The following is a 20,527-nucleotide window of genomic DNA, read 5'->3' as shown; positions in this document are numbered from 1 at the left end:
AACCTTGGCAGTTGCAAGCAACGTTAAATAAACCATAATTTAAAAATAAATTAATTTATTGTTAGTGTGAAAGGTCCTTTTCACAGTGTTACATATTTTCTGAATTTATTACATTTAGTTTGATATCTTTGAAAATTGATTGCAGGTGTTGTCACTCGACTCAAGTGTGGAAGAGGAAGTGACAAAGGTCCGTCGTAACATGCTGCGCCTCATCAGAGTTGGAGACTTCAGTGACGAGGCAATCTGGCGTGACCCCTGTGTCTCCTTTGTCCTGCCTGAGGTCATTTGCAAGGCCTGCAACCACTGCCGAGACATAGACCTCTGCAAGGACAATCACAGAGCTATTGAGAATGACAGGCAAGCAGTTTGATTTACTGGCTATCCAAGTTCTAACCATGTCACTAAGTGTTCATCTCGTCCTATTTTAACTGGTCTCACAGAATTTGTTTATTTTGTAACCGAGATTTTACTTCCATATTTAAGGATGATTTTTATACTATATTTATACTATATGCTGTATATGCTATGTTGTCTTGTGCCATCCTGACCACGTGATCATTGAGTCGTCCTACTTGTGTGTACTTAATGTTGGCTCATGATCTTCACACAAATGTGGACAGAATAGGACAAATGGCTTAATCCTTCTTAGAAAAAAAGAAATTGAAGTAATTATAGCACCATCAACTTCCTTATATTAAGCTTACCAATTTTTTTTCACAATTTTGGGGACAGATAGTATTAACATATAAAAAAACTACTTTTAACATTTCTCTTAGTTTGCTATTCACGTCTATCGTTTTTTTTTTTTTACACAAGTTAAAGAATTAAAGTATTCATTGTATTTACACACTTAAAATATTAATTCTATATAAACTACTGATATTTTTTAAGAAGACAGTATTTTTAAGCTCAGCTCCAAAGCAGCTATTCTATCAATAGTTTCTAAACACACACCTTCATCTCAAACAGCAGACAGAAACAACTAAAATGCTCTCTCAATTAATATTACTCAATAAAAGAATTGTATTCCAATGGATACCATCCCATTGTGGAATTCTGGGAAACGAGAATGCAGATGCTTTAGCAAAGAAGGGCAGCACTGCTACTTACAGACCTGTTACTAAATCTACGTATTACTCTGTAAAAAGATTTATTAAATATACATACTTAGACTTTAACAAACAAAATTTGATAACACAATCTCAAGAGAAAAAATGGAACTCTCTGCATCAAAATCCACAGTTAATTCCCGATTTACCACGAAAATCGTCTGTAGCTGCATTTAGATTGGCAACAGGCCATGATTGTTTGGCCAAACACCTGCATAGAATTGGAATATATCAGTCCCCTAACTGTCCATTGTGCAACTCAAACCATGAAATGGATTCGGAACACCTCAAAATCTGTGCCTCAGTGGCTGGTCATGATAATATCTTTGAAAAATATTGGAGTGCAAGAGGTGAAATGACTATTGTCAAACGCCTGGCATTAGAAAACAACAACAACATATATATATATATACTAGATGTTTATTATGATTGTTATGAATAAATACTGGACCTATTCAATTATAACTTATGGGCAAATTTGATCAATTTCGGTTTAACGAAAATTTCATTACTGGTACAACCAGTGATAGACAAATCCCGGGTGTCAGAATTTTTATGTGGCACCTGAGAATTTTATAGAATATATATAGAATTTAGCTTTAACACAATACATGAGATTGCTACCACAGTGCAACAATTGAACTGTTTTAATTGCTGTATTTGTTAGTGTCACTCATACATTGCTATAATTTGTCACCACTCCATTAATTAGCCAAGCATAATTGAACAAATGCCCAAGTCAGTGCTCTCATATTTAACAATAAATTTACTGATGAAGCTCACAGAGTACAGAATTCCCCTTCCCTCATCCCCATTGATACCACTGGATTATCCCATATATTATATTAACAAATGGCCTTATGTAACATATGAGCCGTTCAGAGCAGAAGTGGTGTAAGTCAAAAATGGGTAATGAGGATCAAAGTAAACATTCTGTAAAATATAGTGCAAAGTAGCAAGTAATATTCATTTTATTTAAACTATTAGTAGTCAGTGGATAGCACGAAGGACATATTTATTGCTACTTTGCGCTGTATTTTACAGAATTTTTACTTTAAACCTCATTACCCAATTTTAATTTACACCACTTCTGCTCTCAATGGCTCATATCTTAAGTATTTTATTATTTATTGTATGTTAAGAATGGGCCTTAAGTTAGATGGACTATAGATTTTTACTAGACTTGACCCAAGTGTACTTAGAAAGTTAATGATTTCAAATAAATAAAATGTATTTGTGTGTACTTAATGAGGGATATTTGTTGATCAGCCCTATGTGGCAGTGTCCACTCTGCCAGACCAGCTATGATAATGGTGAGATTGAGTACCTTCTCTTGGACACCATGCATAGGAAGGCCATGGCATACACGCTACAGGATTTGCAGTGCAAGAAATGTTTACAGGTGAGAATTTGAGTTTAATATCAAGCATTTTTACTGCCTTCTTGTCTGCCTATAATTTTTTTTTTTGTCAACATGTCACAGCTTTTTTGATGTTGTAAGTTGTTTAATAGAATGTTATTGATAATTTTTGGTTGTTAGGTTTCAGAAAATCACGTGAATTTTTAGTTAGATTGCATTTGCTTGAATTTTTTCGCAGATCAAGCTGGAGAACATGACAGAGTACTGCCGCTGCACAGGGGAGTTTCAGACACTAATCTCCAGGCATGACTTGGCTGTGCACCTCAAGATATTCCGTGGCATTGCCAAGCACTACAAGATGCCAACACTGCTGGAGGCAGTCGAGTTCAACATACAGATGAACCCTGGCTTAATAACGTGACAACAGGTCAGTCACAAGCCATGTGATCATCTCATGACTTTTTATTTCTCAGCAGATGAACAGTTTATATCCGAAAGTTTAGAATAACATTTCACAATGTATTCTTATTTTAACATTATTGATTAAGACTGAAAACCTTCCCATATTTCGTCTTCATTTACTACAGTTTTCAGTATTACATATTTTTCTGGGCTTCTTCCGTATTCTTCATATCATGTAAAATGAGGGGGTCAGAAGCAAAGGGGTATAAGTGCACTTAAGTTATTTGTGAGAAAATGTGGTTGAAAGTACTTAAGATTTTGTAAATTCTGTGAAATTTTTATTTCAATTTTAGTGTATGATGTGGTTAAAAGATGTATCCCTTTGCTACTGAAATTTTAAATCTTTTAGCTTGCCTTGGATACACTTCACTCATGTTCTAAAGGTACGGTCACACATCGCTACTTTTGCTGCACAACTTTTGTACTGCAGCTGCAAAAGTTGCAACTGGAGGTTGCGAGTCTGTTCACACAAGGCGCTACTTTTGCAGCTGCATTCATGTTGCAGGTTTCCATCTTGGTGTTGACTTCTCAATATACATTTTGTGGTTATGTTCGCATTATTAAGAAATTCATGTGAAAGCTTCCTTATCTATTATTTGCTTTTCTGTCGTATCTAGTATTCAGAAATTGACATTATTTTTACTATAAAGCTTTTAAAAACGCCTATATACTTAAATGATAACCAACAGCATATTCACGTAATCAATGTTGGCAACCCTCCTGTTTGGAACTATTCTACGGAAAATTTAAAAAATGAATTATATCGTCACCAATTATGCTCAGACTGTGTTGTGTATTTAATAACTGCTACAAATAATTTATTTTCATCACATTTAACATTAAAATATATCCAAACAATAAAAGTATCATCGGCACATTTGGGTGGTAACACTGGTTGCAACCGCAGCAAAAGTTTCAACAAAACCAATATCAAAAATGCTGCGGCTGCAACCCTGAGAACCCTGTTCACACGTCACTACTTTTAAGCTGTGCGCAGCAGGTTCGGCAGCCGCTACTTTTCGGGTTGCACCATTGTTCACACGTCGCAGTACAAGAGTTGCGCAGTTTTTTGTACTGCAGCGCTGCAAAAGTAGCGACGTGTGACCACCTTTAGAAATGTCACTTGTACACCTTTGCTTCTGATCCCCTCAAATGATTAGTTTAATAGGTATCAGTATTGTATTATATACTGTATATCAGAAGTCTTGTACAGTAGAATTCCTCGTATCCGGCAACTGTGGGACAAAGCCAGTGCCGGATAACTGATTTATCTTTGTCCGACTCTTCCCTTTCGCATGAACGGCTATTTTTTTTTTTTAGCCTAGCCAAAAGTGCCGTTGTTTTGGTATTGCCAGTTATTTGGGTGGCCGGATACAAGGGATTTTACTGTATTAAGAGAGGCTTTATTAAAATTTGTAATTGTAATGGGCATGATTTATCAATTTGCCAACCTATAAAAAAAAAGAGAAATTGTTAAAGCATGGTAATAGATGATCAGAAAATGAGATATACAGTAAAACTTCATTTATACATTTTTATGGGGTTCTGAAGGAAAAAAGTATAACATCAACTTACAGGAAAAAGTTGGTTAACTACACAGGAAAGCAATGAAACCAACTTATTCCTGTAAGCCCACGATAACTGAAATAACATTTAGTAATGTTTGAAATATTATGATTTAATAATATGTAATTATTTTGTAAAAATGCCAGTTATTTTGGACTGCTTGCTTTGTTTGCTCCTAAGAAATATACCATGCCCTCAAACTGTGATAACTGTTCCATAATTTGTTCATTTACATCAAAATATCCTCAGTTTGGAGAAATATTGAAGCAGTTGTATTCAGTGCAGCCGGATCCTCATTTAAAATGTTAGTTTTCTTCTCTCTGTGCATCAAGTCGTGAGATGCGAGTTCACTCACATACTTAATATTTCATATTTCCTAATCAATCAATCAAAGGACATGTCGATTTCACAAAATGCTTCCACTCTGTTCTGTTTTTTGCTAGTTCCTCCCAATTGGTAATTCCCATTTCCATGCATTACTTCTGAATTTCATATTTTCTGGGATTTAAAATTTGATTGTAAAGTGTAAAAAACGAAAAACATAAATCCGAAATAAATTAACATGGAAAGTATGGAAGTTTTGCAGGGATCTCAGAAAAAAAAAAGTAAATGTTGCAAAACGCGTAAGTGCAAAATGTATCAAATAAGTCTCACTGTACTACAAATGTAAAACTTTTAGATTACATTTAATGGACATGAGATATGTATCAATCATTAATAATTGTTTTATACAGTAATATAAGAGATCAGAGAGACATGTACCAAGCCTCAAAATGTTCAATAACAAATTGTTCCTCGCCACAAATAATTTAAATTCATTTAATGAAAGGTTACTCCTTTGGACAGAGTTATGAACATCACCTTTTTCTTTTGCCATACAATAGTTTAGTGGTTAGAGTGCTGGACTCATAATCCTGTGGACCTGGGTTTGATCCCTGATGTACCCCTGATTTATAACTTGTGTTGGGCAAGCCTATAGTCCAGGTAACATAGAGGTTTCCTCCAGGAGCTCAGGTTCCAACAAATCTACATCATCTCATCGCAGGTATAGTCAAGAACAGCCTCCAATGGCACAGTCTATATCCTGTTAGATATTCTACTTGTACATATAATAAGTTCTTCTATCTAGTTGTGCTATTTTTTCAATTGAAACCTATCTGCTGAGTTCTTATAAATTTGAAAATTTGTTAAAACAGTTGGATATTTTAAATATTTGGGTCCACTATAGATACTTTTATATGTTAGCAAGATTGAAAACACTGTGATCAAAGTGCTATTAGTATGTTAAATGAGATTTAATAATATGCATATAATGATGGTGTGTATTTTAACTTACAGTGAGAAAGCTGGACATGAGAAACAGCTGTATTAATGCAGTTCAAATAAAAGTTGTAGATTTCAGAAATTGAGTTACAAATGGTGTGACTCCGGAGAGAAAGTTCGAGGCCGGCAAGAAGAAAAGTCACTGCAATGGCCTGGAAATGTCAGAAGTGCATTTTCATATTGGTCACTCCCAGCACACAGAAAAAAGTCATCCTCATAGTCCTTGGAGAGGTGGAACAGTTGAAACGAGAGATGGTCAAGAATTTGAATAGGAATTCAAATTACTGGAGAAGAAGAGTATAGGATCTCTGTTTCAGTGGATTACATGCAACAATTTCTCTATGAAAATTTAGCCCTATGCAATGGAAACATAGAAACACAAATAACTAAATTTGTTCTGGCTTTGGGTGCCCTATATTCAGACTGGTTGAAAAGTGTAGGAACAGTCTATGCCAAATGACAAACCTATCGTGTGTGAGGAACAAAGAGGATGATGTTTTGGATTAAGAGCACTGAAGGAAGATCTTAAGAAATCCAGAAACATGGAAATACAATGAGACAGGCCAAATCCCTTATTGAAAACATTGCTGTCACGTGAAGAGACATCCACAAATTATAGCTTCATATATAACATTGATGATACCATGTGGGATGAAAGAAGAAACTGTCCCACATATCGTCGTTACGCCTCAAAAAACCGCAATGTACAAAAACCAAAACTTTTCAGAAGGAAAAACCTAACATATTTTCAGAGTGGTTATAGAAAGCAATTTTCATTTTTCCATTATACAAGCGAAACCATTGAGTATTCACATACTGGATTATAAGGGACGATTCCGAACAGCTTTTTTGCGCCACATAATTCATTCTTGACCAAAATGTCACATAGCGAGTTTTCGAGGCACAACAATATGTTGCTTCATTTTCCTGAGGTGAGTGGAATCTGGGAACTACTCTTTGGCTTCCGAGAATTTCAAGGGATAAACCGTGCAACTTATTCGGGTTTGCACTTGACTTCGGGTTGCCTGTTTAATGCCTGTGGATAGACCAAACAGTGGACAAATTAATAGGACTAACTGAGAAGAAATATTTTACTTATTCGAAGAAGAGAAGATGAAGATAATACTACTCATAAGTGAAATGCGGCTGCAAAAGGGTATCTATCGGATACAGGGGAGGGGGGGGGGAGCCATTAATCCTTCCCATTGAAGGCCTTAAGGAACCAACCTGGACAAATACCCAATGTCCCATCCCTACCTTCCCGTGGTGCAGCTGTTAGTAAGCATGATTTTACGAGCTGAACTAAAGGGAGGGGCTACTCATCAATTAGCACTGGTCAGCTTGATGAGTTAATGACTGAATTTGATATAATTTTCCTCTACTCAATACCTAATTCCCTCTTTACCCTTTCCTATCCAGTCCTCTGACTGAACTCTTACTTTCTTAGGCCCCCGACAGCATTAGAGCATTCGAGGCCTAGGGGTTCATTTCACTTTCCTTCCTTCTCTTTCTACTTTCTGTTCCTAGTGCTGACCTGCTATGGCACTAAAATCGTCCTCCAGTGGCTTAAGGAGGGAAAGCTGGTGATCAACAAGATCTCCCAGCTAGGTCCAATGGACCCGTCGACCAATAGCAGGTGTGGTCCTCCAGACATTCTGGGGGTTGTGTGTGAATGAAGTAGCCACCAAAACGTTAAAATATGGTGTTCACTTAAATCGGCTACAACTCGCCATTTTCACTATCTGCATAGAATTGGAATATATCAGTCCCCTAACTGCCCATTGTGCAACTCAAACCAAGAAATGGATTTGGAACACTTCAAAATCTGTGCTTCAGTGGCTGACCATGATAATATCTTTGAAAAATATTGGAGTGCAAGAGGTCAAATGACTTTATTGTCAAACGCCTGGCATTAGAAAACAACAACAACAACATAAGTGAAATGGTAGTAACTTATATCGGAACGTCTCTTCAACCTGCGCAAATAGTTGCCCACAGTATAGACAAGTATAAAAAATGCCTGTCCATAGCTGTAAAGTAGTGAAACTGAATCGAAAGCTTTTAGCCCCCAGAATAGATATTGTTCATTCAGATGGCACAATGGCTACACCACACCTTTCCTTGCATGTCAAGTGAAAGGGTAGAGTGTCAGGGAGAATGGCAATTCAGTCATCATTGTTTCTTAATGTAATTTTCCAAGTATGTTTCACGCCCTTATAATTAGTATTGTCGGACCATCGGATCTGTGCCCCTTCAGCGCTGTCGTCGTTCTTGGAAAAGTTAACGCCTGTACTCACTCCATTCCACCCGCTTTCCTCCCACCACGTTAAACAGCAGGACACGAACCTTGCCGAATAGGGATGTTGCCAAACTTCCGTCAAACGGTGTCATAAATAACTGGTCCTCCATGCTACAATATTATTTCTTTCAATCAAAATACATCTTGTATTTCTACATTTTTAAACCTAAATCCCATGTCTCGAATCACTTTCCTTAGTTTTTCTCTCCAACCTTGGAAATTATTACTTCTCTCGCAAGCTTCAGTAATTTCTTCAATGTTGAAACTTCTTTCTGAACGGTATAATATTCTTGTATCTTTCTTCTTAAAATACATCGGTTCATATCATCTACAATAATTAAAAGTTCCCTTGGTCTGTTCTTCTCTGGTGATTCTAGCTTTTCACCTCCTGCACAGACTCCCTCTCTCCTGATTTTCTTTATTAGGAGTTCTGATCTGTCTATATAAATTACATAAAATGTTGTATTATTAGTATTAGTTAAGTAATTTTAATACGTAATCAATTGAAATAAAATAAGCCTCACCTGTGATATCAGTTGCTCTTTCCGTTGCCTGATTTATAGGAAACATATTGACCTGTTTGTTTCTCTTCATCGCAAAATGCTATTACGTACTTGCTTAATAATATTTCTTTCGCCACTCCATGCTATAGTATTCATGTTGAGATGACAACACTGGACTGCAAGTGCAAATATTGTAAACTGTCCCGCAAGAAGGCCAAAATTGTCAGTAGTGGGGGACAGAAAGGGAGAGAGCTAGAAAAGAGAGAGATAGGAATGCAGGGAGAGAAATGAATTACCGAGGCTGAGAAGGAATTAAGGTTCAGTTCTCAATCTTACGGGGGCACAGATCCGATGGTCCGACTACTGTATATAGGCAGTTGATTTTTTTTATATATATATAGTTCTACTGTACTTTTCTCTCTGCTGTGGAGATCTATGTGCGTATTTAAGAAGAGGTTTCAATATGAGGTCATTAAGTTACCTTACCTGGAGTATTTCCGCCACTCAGTCAGTCACATCGGTCCCTATCCTGAGCAAGATTAATCCAGTCCCTAGCATCATATCCCACCTCCCTCAAATCCATTTTATTATCCTCCCATTTACATCTTGGCCTCTCCAAAGGTCTTCTAATAGACTATATACATTTCTGGATTCACCCATACGTGCTACATGTCCTACTCATCTCAAACTTCTGGATGTAATGTTCATAATTATGTTACGTGAAGAATACAATGCATGCAGTTCTACATTGTATAACTCCATTCTCTTGTAACTTCATCCCTCTTAGCCCCAAATATTTTTCTAAGCACCTTATTCTCTAACACCCTTAGCCTCTGTTTCTCAAAGTGAGAGTCCCAGTTTCACAGCCATACAGAACAACCGGTAATATAACTGTTTCATAAATTCCAAATTTTCAGCTTTTTCGAGGACAGACTGGATGATAAAAACTTCTCAACCGAATAATAACAGGCATTTCCCATACTTATTCTGCATTTAATTTCCTTGCAAGTGTCATTTATATTTGTTACTGTTGATTCAAGGTACTTGAATTTTTTCATATTTTCAAAGAATAAATTTGCAATTTTTTTTATTTCCATTTCGTAAATGCCCCTCATTCTCGTGAAAAACAACTGAATAGACTACAGTGGACTTTATGTTGTCAGCAAACAGCTGGATACATTAAGAAGATTGATGGATATTTCCATTTCGTGTTCTGGTCACGAGACATAATCATATACTTTGTTTTTTTCGGGGTTTACTATCAAACCTATCTCCTTACTTGCTTCAAGTAAAATTTCTGTTTTCCCTAATCGTTTGTAGATTTTCTCTTAACATATTCACGTCATCTGCATAAACAAGCAGTTGATGTAACTCGTTAAATTCCAAACCCTGTCTGTTTTCCTGGATTTTCCTAATGGCATATTCTAGAGCAGTGGTTTCCAAAGTAAGGTAAATTTTTATAATGCATGTAATTACTGAAAAAAAAAAAACACTTAGTTTATAATTAATACTACTGCACATTCATGAACTCATGGCTATGCATGGTAATTAATTCAGTTGTAGACATATTGTCGATGTTAAATACATACAAAATATAAATATGGAGGTATAATAAATTTATACCTTTAGGGAGGCCGAGACGTAGGTGGGAAGATAATATTAAAATGGATTTGAGGGAGGTGGGATATGATGATAGAGAATGGATTAATTTTGCTCAGGATAGGGACCGATGGCGGGCTTATGTGAGGGCGGCAATGAACCTCCGGGTTCCTTAAAAGCCAGTAAGTAAGTATAATAAATTTATACCTACAATATATTAATATAGCGATTAAATTAAATTTGAGTATCTGTGAATCTTTTTTCGAGTCGAAAGGGAAAAGAGTTTGGGAACCACTGTTCTAGAGCAAAGTTAAAAAGTAAAGGTGACAGTGCATCTCCTCGCTTTAAGCTGCAATGAACTGGAAAAGCATCCAACAGAGACTTGCCTCTACACATTTCAATTAAACTAGTTTCTTGAGAATACCAAATTCAGTAATATTATATAAAACTTCTCTCTTAATCGAGTCATATGTCTTTTTGAAATCTATGAATAACTGATGTACTGTGCCTTTATACTCCCATTTTTCTTAATTATCTGTTGAATAGAAAAAATCTGATCAATATTCGATCTATTGCGCCTAAAACCACAATGATGATCCCCAATAATTTCATCTACATAAAGAGTTAAATTTTCTCCAAAAAAAAATATATATTGAACAAAAATTTGTATGACATCAATAAGAGTGATATTCCTCGAAAGTTACTGCAGTAAGTCTTTTCCCCCTTCTTAAAGGCAGGTAAAATTATAGACTCCTTTCATTGTTCTGGTACAATTTCCTTTTCCCAAATAGCAAGTATAAGCTTATAAATTTCACTAGATAATGCGTTTCCACTTTCTTGTATTAATTCTTAATTCTGCTGGAATTTGACCAATACCTGGAGACTTGTACTTTTTCAGCTTTTCTATCGCAGTTTCGAGTATAAATGGCTCAGCAGTTTGTATTTGAATATTGTTCCGATCATTTCTATTTGGCTTATGTACATTTAGTAGTTGCCCAAAATAATTCTTCCATCATTCAGGATGGAATGAGAATCTGTAAGCAAGTCACTATTCTCATCCTTGATCATATTTACCCCTGCTTGATATCCTTTATGCCTTTATATAAATCTCTGTTTTTATTCTATTTGTTTCTACCCCATTCAGTTCCCCCCCCCCCCCAAGTAATATCTCTTTTTGTTCCTAAGTGTACGACTTGCTTCCAGTCACATTTTCTAATGTGTAAAGCATTGGTAATCAGCATAATAAATAGCTTGTATTTATATTTTGCACTTTATGTAACTAGTTTACATCTAATTTCAATTCTCACTAATGTTGAACAACATTCTCTCAATATTCTACTTACCACACCAATTAAAAGAAACTCAATTGCTGTATATTTCAGAAACTTTGTGTTTAATAGTTGGAATTAAGTTTTCACAATATAATATCACATTTAAATAAAAATTAACTGTCCTTTGTACACAATGAAATAACTACTGCTTTCTCAAACGCCACAAACACACTAATGGTCAATTACTTCTCCATGTTGATAGAGTCGATTTGTGGTTCTGAAATGAAGAAAAAATTTCAGTTTCAAACATTTTTTTAACATAAAAGTAAGTACACTGAACACATTTTTTTTTTAATTCGACATAACACTTTCATAAAATCGCTCTTACAGTAAGTTCATCAGTACTCATCAAACTTATCAGAATAGTGATGGATTGTAAATGTTAGATTTTTTAATGGTTGCCCCATGTAGTGCTTAGATGCCAAAGGCCCAAATTCAGAACACAATTGATGTCTCACATTACGAAGATGTGGACTTAAAATACCATTTTCAGTTATCAAAATTTGCATTTGAAATTAGTAATAATATTAACATTTAAATGCCTATAATATTGTTCTCAGTGTACAAACTTAATGGTACAAGAAACTCGTGTTCAATGTGTGGGCATGGGTAGACTGTATAAATATTCCTCTCATTTATTTCATGAAATCTTTCTTAAAATTAAAAGCTATCACTAACACTGGAACAATCTGCGATGTCACGAATATCCATTAAAAAAAATCCTATAAATTAATGTTGAATTAAATGAGCCCATTCTGTGTGTGTGAGAGAGAGAGAGAGAGCGCACAGTCTAGTATATACAGTTACGAAGCTCAATACATAGTAAATATGCATTCATAGATAGTTGCTAACCACTAGGATCGCTAATATCGCCTCATTACAGACAATGCGAAATAGTACCCGCACAGTCTATTGTTCCTAGCACCTTCACAACTCAAGCTTCGTGACTGTATATACTAGACTGTGGATATATATGTATATATGCCTGTCAAATTGTTTACAGAATACACCTTGCATTAATTTAAATTAGTCAGGACTACGCAAAAAAAAAATGTTCTTATTTTTGCCAGTCTGAAAAAAAAAACACCTAATAACTCACCTGTGAATTTGAATGAAGGAAATGATGTCATATCTACGCCTTCGCCTCCACCAAACTGTTTCGCTACCTTCTCTAATTCTGCAGCAAGTTCTCGTTGAATTTCAGGTGTGGGCTCTACAAGTTTTCCACCTGCACCACTAAAACACGAAAAATCCGCATTGTTGATAATAATGGGGAAAACTCCCTATATTGTGGAAAGAGAGGAGCGATGGATAAATTTCAGAACACGGATTCCTTCCTTTCCCTCTCACTTCAGAATTCCAACCTTGTGCACACAAAATAAATTAATGGCACTGAAAACTGTCTTTTCGTAAGCATGATGATGCACATTCGACAAACACAGGCAAATCTGCTCTTTTTAGTATTTCAAGATATAATTGTCAGGAATCCGTATACTGAAATTTTCCCCTCATATTCGCGCGGACTCCCCGTGTATGCATATTAGCCAATATTGGTAAACCTGTTCTCGTATATACTTTTGGCGGTATAGAACACATACAGACCCGGCTAATGTGTAATAATTCTTCATTATTTCTGGCTGCGCAAATCGTTTGAGTGTCCACTGTGTTTTATTTGAGAAAGAACAACAGTGCAAATTACGAGCAAAACAAGATAAAGGTAGCCCATACAAAAGAACTGCCTTATCGAAATTACAAAAGAAATTATGTTCCAGGCAAAGCAGTTGGAGAATCATGCAGGTAAATATTTAATCTTACTAATGCTACACATACATATAAATGTGTGGCAGGCTGAATTAATTCCTACAATGATCTTAATTGTCATAAAATAATTTGTAACTGTTGTCACATTGTTTTAAATGTTTAATAAAAATATCATAAATCGCTCTTGGCCCCTTTGGGATGTAGCGCACAGGATGATTATTAAGCCTAATCATTTTTATTTCGTGTAGTAATGTGTCCAACTTAGAAACTATTCACACTGCCATTATTATAGTTAGAGTGCAATAAATGTTATAATATCTTTATGCAATATAATTCACCTGCTTTTCTTGGCATATTCACGAATTTTATCGATGAAAAGCTGCTGAATTGGGTCGCTTGCTTTTTGCAAAACTGGAGCGCATATTCCAATATTTCGCCTCAGAATGAGACGAACTTGTTTTCCATTTGATAGAAGTTGAGAAACCAGCATCCTACAAATAATGAATTAAGTTCTTAATCAGTAAAGCAGATATAAAAAAAATATAAACTAAGATTAGAACAAACTAGAACTTCATATTTCATGTATGGTAATCCTTAAATTTCAGTAATAAAAATATATAATTCAGTTTGAAAACAAGCATTCTTGATGCAGCACGCTTCTAAAGCAGATCATGAAATATGAATATACACGTATTATTTTCATGTAATCTCAACTAGACAGCCTATTTAAAAGATTTGAATTCCAACATGGGATCTATTCTTATACACATATTAAGAACGCTTTATATATATCAAAATATCATCTACATGCACTCAAAAAAAGCAACAATCGCGCTATATAAAAAATATAATAAAATCTTGCTGAATTTCACTGTAATATTAAATTATTTCACCTTGCGGTGTTCTCTCTCAATCAGCTGCTGAATCCAATATGGCGGAAGGACGTTCACACTGAATTATACAAATTATGTGTATTTTAGTTCATGATACATTAGTGACTAAGAACTGTTGGATGCAGTTTTGAGACATAAATATTAAGTTTAGAATTACTGCTTGTATTATCTTATTCACTCACGTAATATAAATGAATTGGACTTCATTTGAATCGTGATACTAAACTGGCTCTGTGCTGGCTCCATTCATACGTCACAAGAAGCATGGGACATCCGACCAATCGTGTGCCATGTTTTCATTCATTCATTGAGTTTGGCAGCCATAATCTTTGGGGCTTTATGTTGTTCACATTACTACCCGGAGAGTGTGTGTGAGTGCGGTGTGCTGTTGTTATCGTCCTGCTAAAAAACATAAAAACATTACGAATTTACATAAAGATTTTACAAGTACAGTGAGAACAAAGTTCGCTTCACCTTTAAAGACACAAATTGGCGTGGTAAGTACGAAATAGCAGTGTCTGGTACTGTGTTGTGGAGATGTTTTTGTAACGGGGTGTATGGGATCTGAAGTGGGAGGGTTATTTCAATTTCAAATTGTTGGACAGCGTGGTGTCTTGCGATGTGTAGGGTGCAATGTGCTATGCGCAAAAATTCCTTGGTGAAGGCGCAATTGCAGTGTTTACAAACTGTGCGAAGTACACAAATCGTTTAATCTTATTTACATTGAAATGTAAACAAATGCGCGCTATCATATAGACCCTAGATGTCATTTAATAATAATATGTAAATACAATAATTAATGTGTAACAATCCTTGGCTTTCATGTACAAGTTAATTTAGATATAAAGATATAGGCTAGTTTAATTTGTCTTAATAACTTACATGGTAATGTTCTGATATAAATATACACTTGTCTGTCACTTTGTGTCTGTTGGTTTTAAACAGTTTTAGAATAATTTCCGTGCTAGTACGTATTTAGTTCGTTCTTTTACGTAAGTTACATTTTATTTTTCCACGAATTGATCTCTGCTGGTTTATAGGTAACGTATAGCATTAAGAATATATCGCACTCATCCTCCTCCTCCATCATCGACATCATTAACACCATCACCATCCTCTTTCAAGGTTTGTGCTTTTTTTACTTGTTCCGTTCGTATTGAGGATTTCCAATTATCACTAACAGCGATACTTCTTGGGCATGTGGTTAGCATGGTGCTTGAGACAACATGGCATGAATACAAAACAAGGGACATTCCCTATGTTTTTATCTGGGAGACATCTTCACTTACTTCCTACAAGTTCCGTTGAACTCCGAAAATATAACTAAGAGTATATTAAGATAAAACTTCATCTGAAAAGCCAGTAATTCTATTTTAAGGGGTTTTAGATGCCGTAATTTTGGATGACGCGTGTTTTATTTCATTTCTAAAGGTAGTATACCTATTTTTAATACTCTGAATAAGCTAGATTCTGTAGGAGAACCTGGGAACTCCTTGTTGATGCTGTAGACCGTGTTTCACGTCCAAACGTATTGCTAATATTCTTGTGCTGTTTGGGAATCTGATATCTGCAATATGTTTGACAGTGACGTCACTATTGGTTCCCCACTGTTGACTTGCAATCAGTCACGCTTTGGTGACAATTCATGGATCCGAAGTTCGTGGGTTCGAATCCGTCTGAGGACAATGAATTTCAGAAGGTGATAAAATCCTTAGCATGACATCCTCCGGAAGAGAGGTAAAACTGGGAGGCCCGTGTTTTAGATTTTCGGCACGTAAAAGGACCAGTCATTGATAGATGGCTCCAGGCAACTGTGTTGGCTATCTCTCTCCCTTATTAATCGGCACCGAATAACTAATGTAACGCCATTAACCCTTAAATTGACAATGTATCCTAATTTTAATAGAACAATAGAAAAAAATTGGTAGGAAAATTAAAATTTCACAATACTATAATATTGTGTAACATATAAAAATATGGACATTGCGATAGTTGTTTTCTTTACGGTCTGATAATGTTTAATAAACTAGTGTGAGAAATGAAGCTTTGCCAAGATAAGGGTTAGGCCTAAATAAAGTAGAATTACTACTCCACACTTCACAACCGTCACTAATAGAAGGTTGATGAAATATCTGGAGACCCTCCAGTTCGATAACTGAAGCTTACAATTATGAATCTCTACGTTAGTACTTTATGAAAACAGGAATAAAGACGGCCGAATCCTTATGCTAACCATTTACGTCCACATCTTCCGAGATCAAGGAAACATGGCAGCTGTATCTCCTGCCTCCATAAGTTGTCTTTACATGTAAACGGTAAATTGTACTTTAAAATGAACATCTACAACTAGCGGTGAGAAATACATAGTGTTAGGGTCCTCTAGGTTCATCATCTTGCAAATAATTTCCACATTTAATTACCAGCCATATAATGGTTCCGATTTCGTGCAGTGCAAGCTATTATACGGGACTCACCTTACCGACCCTGTGAAGAATGCAAAAGGAATGCATCGACTGTTACTCACTCCAATGCTACTTGAAACCACGCCCCTATTCGCCAGCTTCCGAACTGATAACACAGTTTCTTCTTGGAATTTGTAGTATTAATACGATCCACTTCCACTAGCTGGAAACCGACACGATTGACAGAACTGGCAATAAGTTACATGAAAACGAAATGATACTAAATGTGAGGAATGTTACTACAGGTGTGCAGTATTATGTGACAGGTTAGGTTAGGCTTGATTAGGTGTGTAGTATTATGAGAAAGATTAGGTTAGGTTTGATTAGGTGTGTAGTATTATTACTATGTTGGTAACACTGAAACCCATTGTTACATTAAAGAAATATAGCGGTATTCTTCGTTCACGCACGACGATTTTCTTATATAAGGTACGTATTTAGGGCGTGTTGGGGGCTTACAGCTCTTCCAGTGATCACATCGAGCTTCTACTAATCCATACTATAAATCAAAGGTATTTTCGTGTGTTTTTTAAATTCGCTGTAGTGCCTGGGACATAAGTAGACTGACCGAGATATATGCTGTCCTTGAACAAAAATTGATAAATAAGAAAGAAGAAAAATAATGCAGAAGAATTTCAGGCTCTTCTGTTAGAGATTCCAGTCTGTAGAAGTTAACTCAAAGACCAGATATACGGAGAAATTAATGATTTGATAGCCTTTCTCAGAAGAAAAGCTCTTCCTTTACAAAATAGGAGGAGGAAACCTCAAGAACCTTGTTGCCGTGCCCCGCACGTCACTGCTATTTAGCCATCATAACATCGGGTAGAGTTGATTTCCTTTGATACGTTTTCTCTTTATAACCACAGCCACTGTACCGAGTCTTGTAACCAGGCCAGGCGCATGGCTCTTGAACTTGGTTAGTTTCAATTTTATTGAATACATGGGCATATAATGCGGAGAACAAGAGCATGTGGAGTGAGGATTAGAGAGGATTGGCTTCATACAAATTGTGTTTACTGTAAAAGCTTTACTGCCAGTTTCACCAACCATTATCAAGACAATATTTGAAGGTGTGATTTCGGCCTGTCATCTGATATACTATCATATCCAGTCTGGTAGTATTGAAGTAAAGTATTGAGAGAATGACCGGTGTTTTTATTTCGATGGAGATGGTAGAAGTGGGGTTTTCATTTCAACAACTCTACCCTTGTCCATCGGGAAGAGTAATGTCTGCAACTGAATAACAATAATTCGTAGCTGCCAATAATCAGGGAAGCCAGTTAATGATTCTCTCTCCCTCCCCTCCCCCCTCCATCCCTCCCTCTCTCCCTTAAGTATTGAACTTTTACAATATTCCACTAATTTTGTGCATCTGTTCAGTAAAGTGGCAGACAATTTTCATGCTGACTTGCTGTAGGTTACCTGAAATATCTGGAAAGTAGGCTATATGGCCTGTACAAGAAATGGTGACATTATTCGTTTGATGATGAGACAGTTTGTCAAAACAAGCCGCGTTAAAAATTCTGGACAAACTTCGAATATCCTAGCTATTAAAAATGAGCAATTTAATACGCTATCTACCAAAAAGTAATTGGGCACTGATTTTGGCCCTTTGTAACCTCGTGGTACCACCTCTTGTTGCTATAATAGCAGCCACTGGCATGCTCTCCACTAGTTTGTGTAGGATATCCACTGGAATGCGTCGTGCGTCGCCATTCCTCTTGCAACATGGCACTCAGTTGGACAAATGGAAATTAGCCCCATGTTTCGGCGGCTACTGTGCAGTGGTATGCAGACAATAATGTTCACCGGTTGGACTGGCCTGCACAGAGTCCTGATCTCAATCCCATTGAGCACCTTTGGAACGAATTGGACCGGCGATTGAGGTCTCGGGAGATTCGGCCAACTTCCGTTGTCCAATTGAGTGCCATGTTGCAAGAGGAATGGCGACGCATTCCAGTGGATATCCTATAGGTAACTATAATGTCATTGGATATCCTACACAAACTAGTGGAGAGCATGCCTGACAGGGTGGCTGCTGTTATAGCAACAAGAGATGGTACCGCGAGTTTCTAAAGAGGCAAAACCAATCCCAATTACTTTTTGGTAGATAGTGTAGTTCATGTACAGTATATTACTATTCACTTTGTAATATTTTACGGAACAAATTCACTTCACATTATTTTATACGATATTAGGGCCTACTTCTTGCCATACAAATTTATTCTTTGTATTTGTTGTCGTGTTTTCCACATCCTTTTTATTTAAATTGGCATGTTTATAATATCCAATTAAATTTATGGATATCATCTCGCCATGTTTAAAAATTGTATCCCTTCGTTTCCATATTTTTCTATGTTTATTTTCATACTTGTTTTCGGGCCGACAATTGTGCTTGAAATGCAGATAATTCTCAGTACAGCAGTATCAGTCGCAGTATTTGTATATCATAGTCTTTGCCTCTACGAAAGACAGCCTGCATAGGCCTACACGCCTTTCTTATTAGTTCACACATTAACAAAGTGATCGCCAGATTGACAGGTTGTTAATTGTTTGTTAGCTGGTCTGTTGAAATAGTAGTTTTAACAGACATTAGACAATTGGGAGTTCATATAACATTCACCAAGCAAAATCCGACGAATTCTGGTGAAACCCTTCTATCGCTAAGAACTTGAAAGAAAAATTACGTTGTTATCTCTCAAGGTAATGTAGCCTGGCCGCTTGAAATAAAATGGAAGAGACTTCCAGGACGTAAAAGAATTCTAAATGTAGATTTTAATACTGACATTTATTGAGAATAATTGCACTTTCGTTTGCGAAGCTAGACACTCGTATGAGGAATGCAATAAGTGCAGAAACTTGACTAGTTGTCACGGACAGATTTGAATAGTAATCGTAATTTCCCCACGAAGCTCATCATTCAAGCCTAATTGAAGCTAAAATGTTAAAAAGTTATGGTGTCGATATTTTTCATCATCATCAATAACAGTCTTGGATTAGATCTCCTGGCCTGTTCCGTTTCCAGAAGTAAGTTGGTCTTTACATCTCTTTATTGGTCTTCCGATGTCTCGTTTTCCATGAGGTGTATAGTCCAATAATAGTCTCTTGGGTAACCTATTGTTGGGTATTCTTAATACATGTTCATACCAGTTTTTGCGGTAAGATTCTATAGTATCCATAAAGAGTCGTAAAGAGTATATTTTTTTATTTTATTTTAGTAGGTTATTTTACTTCACTTTATCAACAGCTTAGGTTATTTAGCGTCTGAATGAGATGAAGGTGATAATTCCGGTGAAATGAATCCGGGGTCCAGCACCGAAAGTTACCCAGCATTTGCTCATATTGGGTTGAGGGAAAATCCCGGAAGAAAACCTCAACCAGGTAACTGGTCCCGACCGGGAATCGAACCCAGGCCACCTGGTTTCGCGGCTAGACGCGCTAACCATTACTCCACAGGTGTGGACTTAAAGAGTAGGCCTATATCCTGCAAGAGATCTTAGCAATCGCATTTCAGCAGCTTCTATTCTTCGAAGTTGCTCTTTCGTTAATGACCATGTCTCTGATCCATGTAATAATGCCGGACTGCCATAACTTCATAGAATTTCAAAATTGTTTCTGGTCGAACTTTCTTTAATAGAGTTGATTTGATTATTCTTAACAGTTGCTGAAATTTGGCTAGTTTAATATCTACGTCCCTGGAGTTTATATAAGAAAGATTGCAGCCGCGTGTAAATATTTGTATTTAGTTTTATATACCGTATGTGTAATACAGTGTATATTAATTTATATAACTCCATAATATACACTGTAAATCTTATGTCACAAAGCACATTTTCAATTTTTATATTAACTTTTATAC

At 36.2% G+C, this 20,527-nt stretch overlaps 3 protein-coding genes across 3 annotated transcripts in view; 2 read left to right on the top strand and 1 right to left on the bottom strand.

Annotated features, from left to right (window-relative positions):
- Window positions 1-5,241, top strand: part of PolE1 (DNA polymerase epsilon catalytic subunit 1) — a 60,320-nt gene extending 55,079 nt beyond the window's left edge. The window contains exons 32-34 of the mRNA XM_069825633.1: window positions 146-357; window positions 2,379-2,511; window positions 2,708-5,241. Of these exons, the coding sequence (XP_069681734.1) occupies window positions 146-357; window positions 2,379-2,511; window positions 2,708-2,890 (528 nt within the window). The 3' untranslated portion in view covers window positions 2,891-5,241. The remainder of the gene's footprint in view (window positions 1-145; window positions 358-2,378; window positions 2,512-2,707) is intronic.
- A 6,350-nt stretch (window positions 5,242-11,591) lies between these two features.
- On the bottom strand, window positions 11,592-14,476 carry ATPsynCF6 (ATP synthase, coupling factor 6). The gene is made up of 4 exons (XM_069825642.1): window positions 14,207-14,476; window positions 13,652-13,804; window positions 12,652-12,788; window positions 11,592-11,769 (listed from the first exon to the last, which is right to left on the bottom strand). The coding sequence occupies exons 2-4, from the start codon at window positions 13,801-13,803 to the stop codon at window positions 11,735-11,737; spliced, it is 324 nt and encodes a 107-aa protein (XP_069681743.1). The 5' UTR covers window position 13,804; window positions 14,207-14,476; the 3' UTR covers window positions 11,592-11,734.
- An 86-nt stretch (window positions 14,477-14,562) lies between these two features.
- pnt (ETS transcription factor pointed) overlaps window positions 14,563-20,527 on the top strand; it is an 835,053-nt gene continuing 829,088 nt past the window's right edge. The window contains exon 1 of the mRNA XM_069825637.1: window positions 14,563-14,703. The gene's annotated coding sequence lies outside the window, so the exon portion shown is untranslated. The remainder of the gene's footprint in view (window positions 14,704-20,527) is intronic.

This window comes from Periplaneta americana, chromosome 5 (genome assembly GCF_040183065.1).
Source record: "Periplaneta americana isolate PAMFEO1 chromosome 5, P.americana_PAMFEO1_priV1, whole genome shotgun sequence".
Classification (NCBI taxonomy): domain Eukaryota; kingdom Metazoa; phylum Arthropoda; class Insecta; order Blattodea; family Blattidae; genus Periplaneta; species Periplaneta americana.
This window is presented reverse-complemented; position numbering and strand designations above follow the sequence as displayed.